At 40.7% G+C, this 18,089-nt stretch overlaps 1 protein-coding gene across 3 annotated transcripts in view; it reads left to right on the top strand.

The window, feature by feature from the left end:
* The first annotated feature begins 8,821 nt into the window (after positions 1-8,821).
* The window catches only part of SMYD3 (SET and MYND domain containing 3), a 441,959-nt gene continuing 432,691 nt past the window's right edge, over positions 8,822-18,089 (top strand). Inside the window, exon 1 of one of the 3 annotated variants that reach the window (XM_068939324.1) lies at positions 8,822-9,076. In XM_068939324.1, the coding sequence (XP_068795425.1) occupies positions 8,913-9,076 (164 nt within the window). In that variant the 5' untranslated portion in view covers positions 8,822-8,912. The remainder of the gene's footprint in view (positions 9,077-18,089) is intronic. The other 2 variants (XM_068939321.1, XM_068939323.1) reach the window with 2 other exon arrangements.

Raw genomic sequence — 18,089 nt, 5'->3', positions numbered from 1 at the left:
TTTTTGATGCTGTTGGTAAGCAACATTTACTGAGCCAGTGCGCAGAGATCCCTGAGGTAACAGCAGGAGTCTATAAGTGAAAGGAATATTGTATGACTGGGGACTTGAAATGAGGAGACTTACTGCTAGCCTGAACTCTGCCATGAACTCACTGTTTGAATGTAAGTAATATATTTAAACACTGATCACAAATGTGAAACGAGAATAATGCCTGTCATCATAAAAGTGGTTTTGGTATTCCAAGAGATGGAAAAAAGTGAAAAATACTGGCCTACACAAATGAATATGGGGGAGTGAAACTCAAGTAGGTCTATAGATTTGGTTCACAGATACCACGCACTCAGCACTTTCTGTTGTCACAGGTTTGCAACTTTTGTAGGGTAATGTGCAATACAAACTTTCACTGAAATTTTAAATTGCATAAAAAGGCTTCTGATGCATTTTTGTTATGATTACTAACCGACCGTGCATCTTCACCTTGTACTTCTAGTGTTCCTTAAGTAGTACGTTTTAATATTTTCTTGGTTTATAACAAAGCAAGGTTTTTTTTCAATGATTTGGTTGCAAACCTCATTGTCTGGCAATTTATAAGTGTTATTTTCACTATATGCTCTTTGAGACTTCTACACTTTTACTGATTTATTATCTTAACACTGTAGACTGCTTTTTATATGGAGAGCTTAAGTAATGTATGTGAGCTTTTCAGCCTACAAGATAGTCATGGTTTTAATGTCTTTGGTATTCGTTGTGCAGATTTAATTTCTCAAAATTTTCATTTTTAATGTTCATGAAGTTAGTGGCAAAGAGTTTTCTCACTCGGCTTATAACAATCAGTCTTGAGGAATTGTAGAATAAGGACTTCTAAATATAAATACATACTGGGGGGCATTCCAGCATTTTTCAGGCAGCACTGAGTGTTGTATTCCTCCTTTGCTTAGTGTGTATGGTGTTGCTTGGAACACACTCATACACTCCTAACAGTGTAACAGGGCAAGAAGTCCAGAAGTTGATCAGTGGAAATACTAGAGGATAGAGACAGGTAGTCAAGGATGAGGTGAACTCCAAACCTTTCATGACTATTACTTCTTACATGCTGCAGGGAAGAGGTAGCTTTGTCTATGCCACTTAAAACGCAGTGAGGTGGGATTAGTATAGTCATTTTTATTGATGAGGTAGCTAGTTTGCAAAGAGTGGGAAGACAGCTGTAAAAACAAGATTATGTTCAGGATGCATATTCAATGCTGATCCCTTTCCTTGGTTGCTTTTTTTTTTTTTTTTTCTTCAGTGCAGAGCAGGCACAGCTTAATGAGAAGGGGGATGTCAATATTTCTACCACATGGACTGTGTCCTATGAAAGCAGCAGACTTAATAGTTACAAAGAAAGTATCTCTCGATTTATTTAATGAGGTGACAAGGACTAATATGGCTGACTTAGAAGTAACTTATTTACCAAGATGACAGCAAGAGGAGGAGGAAGTCCATTTTTGTCTTTTTAGGGTGAGGGAAGGTGAGAAAGGGCAAGCGTGAAAGATTGTTTTCAACTTCTTGTGCTTTACTCTTTGGCATGCGCATCTATAAAACTGTTTTCAAAATGGAATTTTATTTTAAAGAAGTGGTTTGCCAGAATGTTTCAAATAATTCTACCTCTGATTCTTAGAATTCTTTAATATGATTAAAGCTGTGGAAACTTTTGTTCAGAGCTGTTTTATTCTTAATGCAGAACAACATTTCACACAAAAGCTAGTTGTTCTAGTGAACGTGACAGAATAGAAAGGAGGAAAGGGTTGGGTTTTAACAAGATAACTTTATGATCCCCTTCTCTATAGTGCCACAGTAATTGTGGAATGAAAGAAAAACAGATGACTAGTAGGGGTTCTGTCAAGAGGGACATACAAACAAGTCTGGCACAATTCTTTATTTGTAGATGAATTAAATTTGCATAAACTGGTGTTTGTTACTACAATGTTTGAAATAGGTAGATAACTTATTAATCAGTTATTATCCAATACTACATCTAGAACAGTTTACTAAAATGAATTGGGAAAGAGAAATAAGGACAACTGAGCCTTACGTATCTAGTTAGAAATGAATATTAGTGTGGGGGCTTTTGGACATTTGTGTTCTACTTCTAAAAATACTTTAAAGATGCTTTGGAAAAACAAGGCCATTGTGACACTGATTTAGAACTCTCCCTAGGTCTGTATTCCAAAGATACATAGGTTTAATATCCTCTGTGTAATAAGGTAGGTAACTTGATAATCCTAGAGGCTTAAGGAATTAGAATGTTTGTTGTCTTTGCAATATGCTACATGTTGCAGATTCCAGTTTCAGTACTTGAGAATGATATGTTATCGGAAAGGAACACAAATCTGTGACTTTTCAGAAGGCAAACTGACAGTTTTACAAGTATCACTATTTAAATCACAATGATGAAAAAATGGTGTATTAATAGACTCTTACGCATCTAAACTTTCACTTTTAATTACAAATCAGGTTTTGTATGAACCAGCATAGCAATAATCATCATCAAGCATTTGTACGGTGCCTTAAATTTTCACTGTCCTTCAGCAATTCTGACCTGCTACCCTTTTTTAAAGACGACTCCTTCTTCATTTCAGATGCACACAGTATAGTTGCAAACTGGTAAATTACTGTGGCTTGCCATTGCAGTTCTTTTGTCACTGTTACTAAGTAAAAAGCAAATAATAAAGTTTCTACATTGAAGTGTAGAGAGGGCCTAAAAAGTAGGATGTTTCATAGCTTGTATTTTCTAAAACGCCTGGCCTCCTGCATAGATTTGAAGAAAGAAGAAGGCACGCATCCCTTGTCTCTGTAAATTCCGTGCTTTGAAAGCTGATTGTGTGGAAACTAAATTTTAAAGAGGTTTGTTCGTTTGTTTTGTGGAGCTTCTGCCTTTCATTCTAAACCACTTCTGCGTAACGATGCAGGCAGCTCCAAAAGAAACAAAATACAGGTGTAGATGTACCGGACAGAACAGTGCATTTACCGTATTCCTCAATATTTTCATGGAAAACAGGTCAAAATCACTTCAGTTATTTTGCTGATGCTCATAAATGCAAGTATAGAACCTGCAACCAGGAAAACAGCATATAAATTTAGTTTGATGTTCACATTTTAATAAGCCACCAAAACGCTACACAAAGAGAAAACAAAACTGCAGGAAGGAATTCACTCAGAACTGCAAATTAGTTAGACTGTCTCTGAAGAGAAGATGTTAATGCCAACTTTGAGACCCAAAGGTTTACGGCACTACTCTTCTATCGTGGTGGTATAGTGAAGTTCCCCATTTCTGAAAGTGCATTACTTCACGAGTCACCTACTGTGCCACATACAGTAAGTAATAAGTATTTTGAAATGTACAGCATTTTCAAAAGTTGGTGCAAAATTCTGTTGTACGTTATATATTTTTGTGTTATGACACTTGCTTTATATGAGATATAATGTGACAGAATTCTAAAATTACATTGATTTTTTTTTTTTTTTTAAACTGTAAGCTTCCTGGGCAGACTGTTTTGCTGTCTTTGATTCTGTGATCTTTGATGATGTGAGGGTTACAATGTACATACAATATACTAAATAGAAAGTCTGCAATACAGCATGTGTGTTGGCATTATTTCCAATGTTTCATTTTTCAAAGGCTTGAACCTCTAAAACATGAAGCACTCATGATTCATCTGTCAAGTGGAACTCTTTAAGTATTGCCTTCACGCTTCAGATACTGTTTCTCAGAGGAGCTGCCAAGCAAATTCCTTTTAGTATACCATTTTAAAGTACCAATATATCATAGTTTGTATATTGATTGTAACTTCAGAGGTGATAAGTCTTTCCTAATGGCCCTCATTGTTTGTGCCATCCATCTGCCTGCGAAAGAAAATTGCCTGACAGTGACAGCAATTGCCTGAAGTTCTACTATTTAACTATATTAATATCTTAGTAAACACAAGTACAAGCAGAAAGAAACCTGGTCCTTGTGATGCCTAATTAATAAGCAATTTTGCCATTTGGAATTAGGTAATCGGTCAAGTTGGATTATGTAGTTAGTAACTTGCTTTTGATTCAGAAGAGGGTTTGTGACCTTGTACTAATTAAAACAGTAGATGATGAGATAAAGTGCTGCTAAGGTGGAGTGTGTATACAGTCACTTCCAGGCTTGTTTAGCTTTAGACATTTTAATAATATACAGCTTAGCCTTGCAGGTAATAATGGTGATAGAAACATCAACATGAGACTCCAGAAACAGATTGTGTTTAAGAAATGTACATGTGACAGGAAGAGCCTGAGGCTTCCTGGGAAAGATGATGAATTAATTGTTCTGGCAGGCTAAATACAACCTGTAGTGCTGTAGATTAAATATTCCAGTCTAAGCTGTGCAAAACTTTAATTAGCAAGGCTGTAAATTCAAAGTATTTTTCTTGTGTAAAAACAGAGAGAATAATGAGTAACTTTCTGACAAATGACAAGAAGTCCACAGGAGATGTTTATTCACTTACATTGTATCCTTGCTCAATAGCTATTGCGTCTTTGTCCTTGCGTATGGTGTGCTTTACCTGTCACTGCTAAAAACAGATGCTCGCTGTCCCCAGCTGGTAGAACACAAGAAACAGCAAACATAGGAAATCCAAGTGAAATTAGGGGTAGCTGAGACGCAGCAAATGGAACAGTCAGTTACTCACAACGTTAAGCAAGACTTTTAACACTTTATGTAGTTGTTCCCATTCATAAGACACCAAACAGACCAACAGCTCTACCTATTTACATAAAACTTTATGTTTGTATAGAGTTTGGCATGATTCGTACATTTGAATAAGTCATAAGTTTTCCTTGCAGGATGGCTGCTCTTCACATTTTTCTACAGGATTGTTCTTGTCCTCGTCTCTTGGTTTATGGGATCTTATTTTTATAGTGATTGCAGATAAGTCTGATGTCATCACAACCCTTTGCTGCTCCCATATTTTCAGCTGCAGAGCGTAGTAGACATATACAACGGCTTTTATTTCTTTGCCACAGAATCCCATTCTGAACCTTAAGAGAAGCCATCAGCCAAACTGAGTCGGCAATGATTTTGCTTGATTTTTATGCATGCACTCTACAGATTGACTCAGGAATGTTTACCCATGTGTAAAAGCGCTGCTTAAATTGAAAACTCGGCTTCTAAAGAAAAGCAGGAAATAAATGCATAGTGCACTATGGGTGTAAGTTTTTTGGAAGTCTTTGCTAATAACATTCAATGCTTCCTGTGAGAAATTGTCTGTAGGAAAAAAAAATTAACTATTTGATTCATGCTTCCCTGTAAAGATGTGAGATTATCATTTTTGTGTAATTATGTCTCAGGCATTATTTTCATATAAAGTACACTTACAATTCTTGTCCTTCAGTTAAGAAATTATGCTGACCTCAGCTTCAAAAGCTTGTTCATGCCATCTGAAGAAAATGTATATGTTTGAGGCAGGGAGCAGTCAAGAAAGTTATAAAAACTAGAAAGTTTTTATAAAGCTCATAGTAAAAAAAAAAAAAGCCCAATAGGTAAAATCTGTCTGTGTATGAAATTTATTATGAATTTGTGCTCAAAATGCTTTTGCTTTTTTTTCTTCTTTTACATCTAGGAATCATTAATTTTTAATTAGCTCACCATGTTGAAGAGACTCTTACGAATTCATAAAAGATCCATCTGTGCTTATAAGCTTTCAACCAAAGCTATTTGATACGTACCCAATATCTTTAGTGATACAGGTTTTGTATAAGTTCGAAACCTTAAATTTTGTAATTAGATCCATGTTTTGTCCCCAAAAAATTCATTTCTATGTCCTGCTGGCTGGAATGAGTATTGGACATTTATGGCTAAAGAGCAGAATTTGTATAGGTGTGTGGGTTATTTCATTACCGCAATTCCTTTTTAAAATTCATGTTGTGGAACACAACTGTCTTGAGATAGAAGAGCTAAACTTTACAATGTCTCATCTAGAGGCAACAAGGAAATATGACTAATTCAGCAGCATCAGCTGCAATTAAGTGATAATTCCCACAAAAATGCCTCCATTACATGCCCTGACAGCTGTCTGTGCGCGGAATGATGTCATGCATGCTCCAGTAAGCATCAGGAAGTCTGACCTGTTTAGGTCAGTGGCTGACTCGATCATTTAAAACCCCGTAATAATAGCAAGGATTAATGAAACTAAATACGCTCAAGTGCCAATTGAACATTTATTGGGCCATATTAGTGAACATTTATAGACATCATATCACTACGGCTTGCTGCTTTTTAGAAAATTCAGACTGATGTTTCCCAAATTGCCTTGGTGAGGCATTCAGTTGTTCTCCATTGCTCAGAGAGGATGTTGCATGGCTTGACCTAAAGAAACTAGTCTATAAACCGTAGATGTAGATATCAAGAGATAGCTTTCAAGCCTCTTCTTACAGATGTTGAAATATCCAACACTGCATCAGCGAAAACATTTATGCTCTGCTTCAGAACTTATCTATACTAGAAAACCCTCTATTACTATAATTATAGGGTCTTATCAACATCAGCCAAAAGTTCTTTGCCTGCTGTAGTTTATATTACTGTCCAGCTTAGGCAGAGCTGATGAAAGCCCCCTTCTTTAGGGACAGCTGCTTTTACGCTTGGGTTTTTGGCAGAATAGCTGTCCTGGCTAAGGTTGCAATTTTTTTTTTTTTTTGGTGAAAGAAGGGCTTTATTTCCTTAGACCCATTTTTTTTACTTTGTGGGATTTTGTTTCTCTATTGGACACATGAAGTGAGAAAACTGGAATTTTCTTAGAAAATTGGGAAAATAATGAAATCTACATCCTGCATAGTGTATTTGTATTAGCCCTGTCCTGAGTGCCCTTTCTGCAGTTCTTATGTAGGACTTTCTGTTTTTGGCATATGTATATGTTTCTACTTACATTTTCTGCATATATTGTTTGACCACCCAAGAGGTAGCCATTAACTCTTGTTATTATTACGTTATGGGATTCCGGCAATGTATCTTTAGAAACTCTGTGACCACAAAACAGCATACGCTGCAAGACAGGAGACCTAACAGGGGAAGGAGTATAGCATATAAGCTGAATATAGAAGTGGTGGTTTAATATTTTAGTCTATTAGGGATAAATGTCACGTGTCTCACAGGATCATTGTAGTCAAATGCTATGTTTTCTGACAAGTCTGCTTGGAGGATTACAGTTAAGCATAGTAGTCCACTTAACTATTTAACAGAAAGCTAGATTGTTCTCAGTTCTTTTGTTAATGAATTACATCACTGCAGCATTTCAGAAAATGTCTAAATATATTATTCTGTGAGAATCCAGTGGCTTCATCTACCTTGGTTTTTCCCAATGGTAGTAGTCTTCCCAGCAGTATTTTCGATGTGCATATTTTCACTTTTGACTACCCTACTACAGCTGAAGGAAAGCAGTTGTAGATTAAAATAATTGTTCCTGAGAACAGAACTGAGTGTGTTTTAGCTTACATTGTAAGCTGCTCTGCAGGACTTCTACATCTGTCTTGCAATGTGCCCGTACTCCCTCTATTGGCATTATAAGGAAAATCAGACTAAGCCTATCCACCCGTTGAGAGCATTCAACCCCCATGACATACGCGATCTCTTAAATGAATGAAAGCTAGGAAGAATCAGACAGGAAGCACTCAGCATCTCCTGTGCTTTGGCCATTTCAGAGAGGTGCTCTTAGTTAGTTGTGTTTTGCTTTTCCCATCTCACTTATTTGGCATCTGTTACAGATGGGTCCAAATGACTTCCGGAATGCAGGTGGTGTGCAGCACTTGCTCCCCAGATAACCCGAAGGAGCTAGAACACAGCACAGGGCCATATCTAGCACTGCTTGCTTATAATCAGAGCACAGCGATATCCACAAATGGATCCAGAAGCCAACTCATAAGGCAAATGTCCTGTTTTGTGAGGGTATTTGGCAGAATCATTGCCCTAACTGTTCCTTTGTGAGCCAGCTGTTCAATACTTCAGTTACGCCAAGTAACGCGCAGCCAATGAACGGAAAAGCACCTAGTCTTCTACAGCGAGTGGGTGTATATCTGGTGAAGCCCCTGCCTAGGGGATCTGACTTCCCTAGGCTGTTTGAATGCAATCTTTGTGAAGAAGCGTGTCACTAGCAAACCTTGAAGGGGCGCCACAAAACGCGTACAATTTTTCCTACGCAGTGCACTGAAAGATGCAACGACCTGACTACGTTCAAGCACATGGAGGACAAAACAGAGGAGCGCTTCAGTTCCCCGCGACCCTCCTGGCAGGCTCCCCCTTTGCTGGCCTGGCAACTAGGCTGCAACTGGGCCCCAACTGGAGATCGCTGCCCCACGGCCCTGGGAGGTGCCCAACCAGGTCATTTCATTACTTCTACTCTGTATAAAATTGTAGAGTTCCCACTCTGTCTACGCTCATGTCATTTTTACTATTGTAATTTGTTTCCACCTCTGTGTCACTTGTTAAGGCTGGGTGACCACTAAAATGAAGCAAAAATAGTGCTGAATATGGCCAGCGCGGCACTTTAAACTTTATTATCACTTGAAGTTCTTTCTGAAGTCGGGCTGTTGAAGGCGTAAGATTTAAGTGCCAAAGGCCATTTTGTAGAATTTCCCATCTGTTTTTTTAACAGGATTGATGACCAGAAATGTTCTCTCTCACACGCTCTTTGAAAAGAACTGGAGAAAAATCAGCATCCTCCCTACCTGTAACTGCCCACCGCCGCTGCAGTTAGCGAGCTCCTCGCTCCGGCCAGGGCCGCAGGCCCCCACCCTAGTGCGGGGCGCCGCGGCTCTGCCTTGCGCTAAGATGGCGGCGGCGGCGCCGCGTCACGTGGCGGCGGGCGGGAAACGGCCGCGGCGCCGCTCGGCGGCAGCGCGGGAGGGAGGGAGGCGCGATGGAGACGGCGGCGCTGGAGAAGTTCCCGAGCCCGGGCAAGGGCAGCGGCCTCCGCTGCCTCAGGCGGGTGCGGCCCGGAGAGCTGCTCTACCGGGCCGAGCCCTTCGCCTACGTCGTCACCAAGGAGCAGCTGGGCGGCATCTGCGAGCGCTGCCTGCGCAGGTACCGGTCGGGGTCGGGGCCGGGGTGCGGCGGCCGCTTCTCCCCGGGGAGGGCGCCGCGCCGCCCCTTCCGCCGGGCACCGGGGGCAGGCGGCTGAGCGGCTGCGGCCGGGCTAACGGACGCCGCGTGCAACTCCGCCGTTTCCTGTTCCCCTGGACCCCGCCCCGTGCTGGGGGAGAGCCGCCGCTGCGTGAGGCGGCCGCACGCCGGCGTTTCCGCGCTGGTGACGGGAGGTGCCCGCTTGTTGTGGCCGAGTCCGTAAACCTGGTGGAAACGGCAGCCGCCCAGCGGCGTTTGGGCGGCGGGTCCGGGTCGGCGCTGCGGGCAGCGGTGCTCGGGACGGCCGGGCCGACGGCTCACGGCGGAAACGCACCGCCGCTGCGGGGCGCCTGCTGGCTGCGCCGGCCCCGTTTGAAGCGGCCCGCTGCGGCCCGGGTCAGGCCGCGAGGGTGGCGAGCGCCCCAGCCGTGTGGCGGCGCGGGTAACCCTCCCGCCCCTCCACCCCCTCCCTGTCCTGGCCGCCTGTAGCGATGGCGACCACGAGTTAGGCACCGGCAGCGTTTCTGAGGAAGAAGCAGCGTTGTTAGCCAGCCGGAGCTGTGCAGCGGTGCGGTGCCTGCAGGCCCCCCCCCCGCCCCCCGTTTTGGGGGCGGGGGGAGAGAAGGGGCGCAGATTAAAGCCACCCGCAGCCGAGAGCAGGCGCTGCCCCTGAAGGAGGTGCGCTGTGGGAGGTGGTCGAGTTTCCTGCCGGCGGGGTGTGCTGATGCGTTGTAAGGAACCACACGGTTTCGCGACCCGCATCGAATAAACACCTTTGTTCTTCCCCCAAATCCGAACAAGTGAAAGTGGAGAAACCCAAAGTAGCTTTCTGTGTTTATTAAAAAAAAAAAAAATCCTCAAACCCATGAGTGTCTATTTTCCACCTTTAACTAATTTTCTAGCAGGATTGATTGTCATAGCCCGGTTTGCAGCAGAATTTGGGATTATTTTTATATTCCCACCAGAGCCTAGTGTCATATCCTTACAGGGGTTCTCGGCTTCTATTTAAAGAAATAATGCTTATTTTCGAACCTTATTTTCTCTGGGAGGAGTTTGACAGCGTATGCCAGGTCACACTTGCATCTAACTTCAGCAGGTAAAAAGTAACAACAAAAAAGATCTTTAGCTAATCCTATATCTTAGAAGTCTGACTCTCGACTTCAGAGGGCTCTGGTGGTGGTGACTGGCTGTTCCCTTTCAGCTTCAACTAGTGAGAGATTGTAGAGGGCAGCATGGGTGCAGCAAAAGCTGGAATGAGAATGGTAGTTGCATTATAAGAAATATAACCAGGGCAAGGTTTGTTGGGAGACATAGTAGTTTTACCAACTGATAGGTTGTGAAAGGTTATGCATTTGAAAGTTTGTCCTTTTTTAATAATGATATCAAATTAAAAGTTAAATTAAGGAAATAAATTTTTTTCACCAGACTAGCTTCCATTGCAGAATGAATGAAATGTGTAGATCCACACATAGGGTTTTGTTTTGTTTTGTTTTTTTAAACTCTTAACATAAATTTAGAGAACTATACCTGCTGAAGTGGCAGCAGGTGGCAGTACAGGAACATAAATGCAAAACCAAGCCAAACTGGTCTTGTGCTTGAAATTGTTCTAGTGTTTTAGCAGCCTTATTAGATGCTAGTATTTGAGGTTTTCTATTACAAAATGCAATTCTGCGCTGATTTCTGTCTCCCAGTTTCTATTACCAAGTGTAGTAGGATGCAGCTTTTGGCTGTGTGAGACGCAAGAAGATTGGTTATGATGTGCAGAATCTTTTATTTCTGGATTGCGTGCTGAGAAGCAGAGTGGTCTAGACTGGATTTGGGGTCACAAACTTGCTTTACTGCTGACTTAACCTTGGTTGAGTCCTTCCAGTGTGGGTTTGAGATCTTGAAGCAGGGTAAGGAAGGCTGCTTGGTGGCAGACTTTGCTGCTGTGACTCAAGAGATGCTTGGCTAACACAGTAGTCCTCTGTGCAGCCATATCTAAAGTAAAGTGAATTACTGTGAATTTAAAGTGTTTCTATACATAGTTAGTACATCTACTTATAGAAATTCTAACATCCCTTCCTCATTGCGCTGTTGGCATCAGTTAAAGCTTTTGCTCGTTGTTGCTAAGGTATGTAGACCAGATGGTGGATTTTGGTAACTGTCTCTCCTTTTGTGCTTTCTTACTTTGGAGATAATTCTGTGTTTTCTGATGAATGTGTTCATGGTAGGTTTTTTATAGACGGCAAAAATTATCTGCTATAACTGATTTAATAATGATAGCAGGTAGTGTAGTTGTTTTGAATTATATCCCATTAGCAATTCAAAAATGTACTGTCCTGAAGTACGACACGTAGTCAAGGTTTGATCAGAAATATAATTTTTGATAAAGAACAACAGTGTTTGTAGTTGGCAGTTTGCGTTTCCATGGAGTAAACGTCCTGAGAGAAGACATGAGATTGTGTTGCATCATCTTACCCCCTTTGTAAAGAGGTATCTATAGTACTAGGAGGAGTACTCCAAATTTGCTGAAATCCTGCTGTTTGTGCTTTTGTGGAGTTATGGCAAGATCTGGATGGCCAGCATCTCTCCCCAACAAACTCATTGGGGAAAGCAACTTAAAAGATTTTCCCTCTTCTATTAACCAAAGATGCTCTATATAACTTTTCTCCATGCTTTAGTACCTCTTAAGGTGGATTCAGTGGCAGTTCAGCTCTAATGCAGATTTACATAACAGGGGGTTGAGTTCTGTAAGGAAAGCTTAATTTAATCTGTAATATAGGGAGTTTCACTTCCCCCCCCCCCCCCCCTTCTGCAGGACATTGATAAAGATGTTGAGAAAAGAAAATTACCACTGGTCCTGGAGGGTTCTGTCACTTTCCTTCATTCTGAAAAGCCTTCTGCCACCCCCACTTCTTTCTTTATATCTTTTAACCAGCTATCAGTTTATTAAAGGACATTTTCTCCAGGCCCTGGTTACTTAGCTTTTTTAGCCTTTACACAAATGTGTTATGCCCACTGGGTGCCTTTTATCCATGTGTGTATTGATGCTCTCGTGGAACTCCTGCAGGTTAGAAAGACTGACTTTCCCTTCACAGGAAGGGAAGTGCCTGCTCTTTCTCCAGAGTTTTTATTCATCCAGGTGATTAATGATCTTATTCTTTATTACAGTCTCTACTGTCTTGCCAGGGTTAGAAGCCAGACTTGCAGTTAGTTTAGTTAAGTGGATGTGATGACTGAAATTTTTATGATTTCCTTAAAATAGCAAAGTACTGTGAACACGGGAGTATCTGAGAATTGTTTTCATGTTTAGACTTCTGGCACAAATGTTACATGGGGTTATAGGTGTCACATCAGAAAACACTGGTGTTCTCAACTTTATACCCTAAACCTTGAGTATATGAGAAAAGGCTTACGTTTGGGATCTTTTTTGCCGTTAATTGTTACTGTTTTAAACTTTTGAAAAATCTTATTGTTTGTTAGAATTTGCTTTTACATAGTTGATCAGAAAAGAGGTTCAGTTAAAATCTGGATGGAGCCAGTTATTTCTTGGTTTAACATATTAACCCTGATCAGTACTAGTTTTTAATACAGGAAAATATATTGCCAAATTTGCTTGCATGCACTGATTTTATCAACCCTTGTTTTGATCAGGCTGTCCATTTTATGTGGTGGTGTTACTTAGTTTGGTCAGCTGGTTAAATCTTGACTTGGCTTTTAAAGGTGTTCCTTGCCTGAAAAGTGAATGCAAAAGGGGCATCTTAATTCTTGGCAGACCTGTTTCCTCTGTGTATTCAATGCTCAATCAGCCTTGCTGATTGAATTTCCTGCAAAATTCTTGGTAGCGATGGCAGTGCTTAGGTAGGAGTTTGGTTTGACTTTCAGATTTTGAATTGGATTCTAGGAGATGAAGGGTTATGTTTTAAATTGTGGACTTACCCAGTCTATTGTAGAATGAGGGTTAAAATGAGTATGGAAGTCAGTTATACTGTGTGTGTGGGTGTGTGTGTGTTTTATTTTCTTTTTTTTAAGCAGCGCTTCTGTGATGTGTTGTATTTTGACGTACTTTACAAGAATCCAGCGCAGGAAAACTTAAGTCCTGGTTGACGTTTGGGAACAAGCAAGTACTTTCTTGAACCTATGTCTTGGAGAAAGTAGCAAAGAGAGGTAATATTAGCCGATTTCCAAATTATATATTATTTATGCCTTTAAAGGAAGGAGATGCGTTATATATTTCTCAAATATTCATTTCGTTATACGTTTATATATAGACAAGGAACTAATAGACAAGTGTTTCATCTGTGGTTATGATGAGAGGCCATTTAGACTGCAGTAGCAGAACGACAAGAAACATGAATAAGTGTTTCTGCATGAGTACAGCTTCTGTCAACATATCTAGAGAGAGGAGAATACCTCATTTAGGACTGTTAGCTAGTTATGGCAGCAGAGGCTACTGCAATCTAAGAAACATAACCAAGAATTTGGGTAAATAGTTGGGCAATTAAAACATTAAGCATAGAGTAGCAAGCTTATGGTTCTTGTGGTGCTTCATCTGGCTTAAAAAATAGCTAAATTGACATTCTCCTATGTTCAGTACTGTGTCTTCAGCTTAGACGCGCTCTGGAATGAGTTCTTTGCCTTTTTTTAAATTTAATTATCATGATGGCAGTCAGCCTACCATTGTTTGTGTGGAGCGCCTGGCTTAACAGCATCCTTGAGATAGGAAAAGACCATTACGTTGTAACTGGGTAGTAGAATATTGTAAGCAGCAGCTGGGATCAGTTCAGAAAGAGAGTCACAAGCTCCTTCATATCCCTGTGGCCCTGGTTTGCATTTGTGCAGCTCTGTGTAAGGACCACAAGCCCTTAACCCTCTAAGTGGACCTTTTTCTCTGGCAGCTGCAGGAGCTGGACAGGAGAGGAGCTGTTGTTCTGGCTCTGTAGCCATGGGGATTTCTCCATGGAGGTGCTTTAATCCACCTAATGGTGCTCAGACATGCCCTTAAATGCCTTAAAAGAGAGCATTTCCTTTAGCAGAGTGCTCCACGCTCAGCACTCTGCTCCCAGCTGTGTTGTTCTGTTGGGAGACGTGAGCTAAGGGACGTGCTTTCTGCGCGCAGGGAGAAGCCTGGCGTGTGTGAGGCCTCCAGCAGCACGTGACGGGGTGGCATCCACAGTCTCTGAATTTATCTCTGAAAAATACTTCTAGTGCTACGTCGTATAGAGATAGCTTCAAAACTATGCTAGCCTTAAACTTCTAGAGCAACAAAATAGTACGTTTTCAAGGTGTTGCTGGTATGTTTGTATTTTGTTCCATAGGAATACTAAAAATGTAGTATTTGATGATATATTCTTCACCTGACAACTTTTCATGATTTCTTGTCAGATGAGGATCGTTATTATAGTCGTAATTTTTTTTACATAATAAGCAATAAAAAGTCCCCATTTTAAGTTTGTTTATATAAAAAGCTTTCTTATGTAGGCTACTGTATTTTCAGGATTATTAATAGACTGGAGTAACAGAAGAGATTTTTTTAATCATTTAAACTTGTAAAAAAACAAAACCCAGCAAACAAAAAACAATAAAACTCCCATCTATCACACAATGAATTAGAAGTTGTTAACCTGACTTGATACCCTGTCATGTTTAAGTTTATTGGCAATAACACATGCAAGATGTATGGTATGATTTTTATGTTACTTCAGTGATAGAGTTCCAGGCAGGCTTCTAGTAGCTTTAAAGATGCATAATCTCATATGAAGTAGAAGAGTGTAAACAAATTATATTTGGTTAGTGATAATTTTACCATGGAAGTGGCATAACAAATAGAATAAGTTGTTGGGTTTCCAAGGTAGGATAATCATGGGAATTACATACTATAACTTCTTTTAGCATTTCTAACACATAATTTGGAATGGAAGTACAATGCTGTTATCTCTTGATACATCTTTTGTGGCTACTATACTTAACAAGAGATACAAAACAAAATCATAGGTGAGATGTGAGCTATGTAAAGTATCAAGAGTTTCAGGTTCATTGTAGATGTGTCAGAATATTTCCCAAGACCAGAGAAATCGCAAAACACCAATAAGAGAAATGCTTTTATCTGCAGCTGAGCAACTAACACCCTAAAAAACCTTTTTTTTTTTTTTTTGATACTCCCCCTGTAATGTCATCTTGCTGTGATAGCGGAGGGTGAAGTAACCTTAAAAAGAGGAAAAATGGAAATGCTTGTTTCTATCCTAATGCCAGCTGGAGCAAAACGCCACAGGGCTTCCCTGCCGATGTCGTGTGCTACCAAGGAAATCCTCTGCAAGAAAGAGTGAAGAGAATGGGCTGTCGCTGTGCTGTCCCACAGGATCTCCTCTAGAAAAGGCTATAAACTGGTAGAGAGGGATAAAGCCTGTACTAGAAATTACGTTTGTGGACTTGACCTTCCTTTCCTTCTGCGCAGAGGCAGATTAAAGGTGGAGGAGGAGGAAGGTGTGGTACTCGAGGGTACCACATATGAAGTCCTCGGGGCCTGCCCGCCGGTTTTGTTTGTTGCCTCTCTCACAGCACCCTTTTGGGTGGCCAGAGAGTTTTCTGTGTCCCTATCAGTAATATTGCTTGGTAGGTTTGCTTTGAGAGTGGAATTCAGGTTCTGCTTGCTGTACATCCCCTCTTTTCCTTTTGGGTGATACTTCAGCCCTTGCTGCCCTCCCCCTTACCCCTTTAGGTTCTTCGCCTTTGGTTCAGGCAGAAGGGTGTAATGTCCTTGCCTGCGTCCTTTTTCCCTTCCTGCCCTGCTTTGCAGTCTTGAGGCTGCTGCTAATGCCTTCTGCTGCCAATCTGATTTTGCTTCTGTTAATAGTATAAGAGTAGAATTGGGAAAGGGACAGGCATCCTTGAAAATAAATTCTCTCAGGTCAACTTTATTTGCTGTGTTTATTTGCTGTGTCTATCATTTATGGAAAATGAAAATTTAAGTTTAGACATGCTTTAAAAGTCAATAAGATCTTACCCTGTTGTGATTTTGCATTTGCAATTCCCATGCTGATACTGATGTGTAATCTGAAAGGTATTATTGCAAACTTGTTGTCTTGTCAAGCTGTGACTGACAATTTAAGTTGCAGTCTTCTGGTAAACCTGAACTTAGGCTTTATTACGTATCTGAAATCCACAAATGATATTATCTTTTTCTCTCTGCATAGTGTAGCCGATACCATTACTGGTTTTTAAAAACTGAATGTTCTCCACAGGAAGGTTATCTGAACATAGTAAATGATAAACCCACCAAAATAAGTTTGTGAACTGGATTATCTTTAGTATTAATTTTCTTAGTGTAAATTATAATTGTGCAAGTACAAAATTAAAATTAGTGCTATGAGGGAAAACGTAAGTAATTAAAAAATGGATAGCTTCTGGCTAATTAATATACCATGTAGTGACAAAATTAGTTTCAGATATCTCCTGAGAGGTGTGTGTGTGCGTGGTTTTTTTTTTTTTTTTTTTCCCTCCCCATTTTGCACAAGTCACTGGAAGTTTTATGCTGCATTAGAGCATTTTTTTAAAATGTAAATTATTTAAGAACTGTTAAGGATATCCTGTCCACAGGCACTGGAATTTGTTGTTAGTGGTAACTTCCATTGTAATTGTACTCAAAGGCCACTTTGTGCTTTTGACTGTATAGTGCATGGGGTGGCAGTGTTCTCTCTTGAAACTCCTACAGTCTTGTGCATAACCAGATGCAAGAATTATTTTGAACTTTTCAAAATAACATAGGCGAGAATTACAGAATTTTTGTCGTGTGTGTCCACCCTGCCTATTCATGTTTTGAAGTTTTTGGTTAATTCATGAAAGTTTAGTGGAGGCATGGGGTTCACAGTAGATGAATGTTCTAGAAGTTTAATGAAAATAAATGGCCATATAGGAGAAAAGAAAGACCCAATAAATGCCCTGAGAGAATGGTTACCAGAAGAGCTAATCCTTGTTAAACACCTTGTTGTCCCACCATGATGTGGGAGACATTACGAATGCCTCCGTTGCAGGACAAGCTTCAGCCAGAGCTTGCTTCTCGTTAGACAGTGAAAGTTGTTTGACCACAAAGTACAGCGCTGTCGTAGAAGCCAGGCATTGTTAGTACAGGTGCTTGAAAAGTTACCAATTAGAAGTTACCAATTGTCCTCAGTTTCCCTAGTACTCTGTCTAGCCATGTGTCCTCTTAATCTCCGTCCTGAGGAAGCTTTAAAAGAGAGTAGCGTTATGGACTTAGTTCAGGGTCGTTGCTCTGTGGCACTGGTGTAACGTGGAGGAAAGTGGGAAAATGCTTCTGCGAAAAGCCTCCAAAGTAGTGTAATATTGTTGATGTCTAGATACAGTGGGAGGATGTGTTGGTATTCTCTCCTTCCATGTTGCTTTTTTCTTTATGGCCTATGAACTTAAAATGGGGGCTGTATGGAAATTGAAATAGTGAAATTTAAAAGAGGGCTCTAGTGGAAGAGTTGAAAATTAGGAACGGTGGGCAAGGTGGAACTCCTGATAAGCTGGAAAAGTATATGGATGCTATGGGAGAAAGGTGATGCGGTAGTCAGAATGGGACATAATTGGGTGAAATTACCTGGCATTTTTACTCACAAGAGTGATCTCAAAGCAAGTTGAATTTTACGTTTTATTTTATTTTTTTTCTTTGCAAGCAAATTTAAACATGGCAGTGGCATGTGGCAGGATAATGCATTCTTTTAAAATAAACACAAATTTAAAGTTCCTGTAACTGGCTTCTAGCTTTTTACCTGAGCTGGTGTATGTTGATCAGAGGGGCGCTTCTGTTTGTTTTGGATTTCGTGTTCTGCATCCGTTTTTTCATATACAATATTACTACTTTCCTGTTACTTTTGATGGCTCAAGGGAGACCACAGAGTGTGCAGAAGAAAACGGAAGAATGACTAGCCCAGGTACGTTTGGTTTTGAGAGAGAAAGCAAAAGGGTCATTCTTGGTGATATCCAAAACCCA

Source organism: Struthio camelus, chromosome 3 (genome assembly GCF_040807025.1).
Source record: "Struthio camelus isolate bStrCam1 chromosome 3, bStrCam1.hap1, whole genome shotgun sequence".
Classification (NCBI taxonomy): domain Eukaryota; kingdom Metazoa; phylum Chordata; class Aves; order Struthioniformes; family Struthionidae; genus Struthio; species Struthio camelus.
This window is presented reverse-complemented; position numbering and strand designations above follow the sequence as displayed.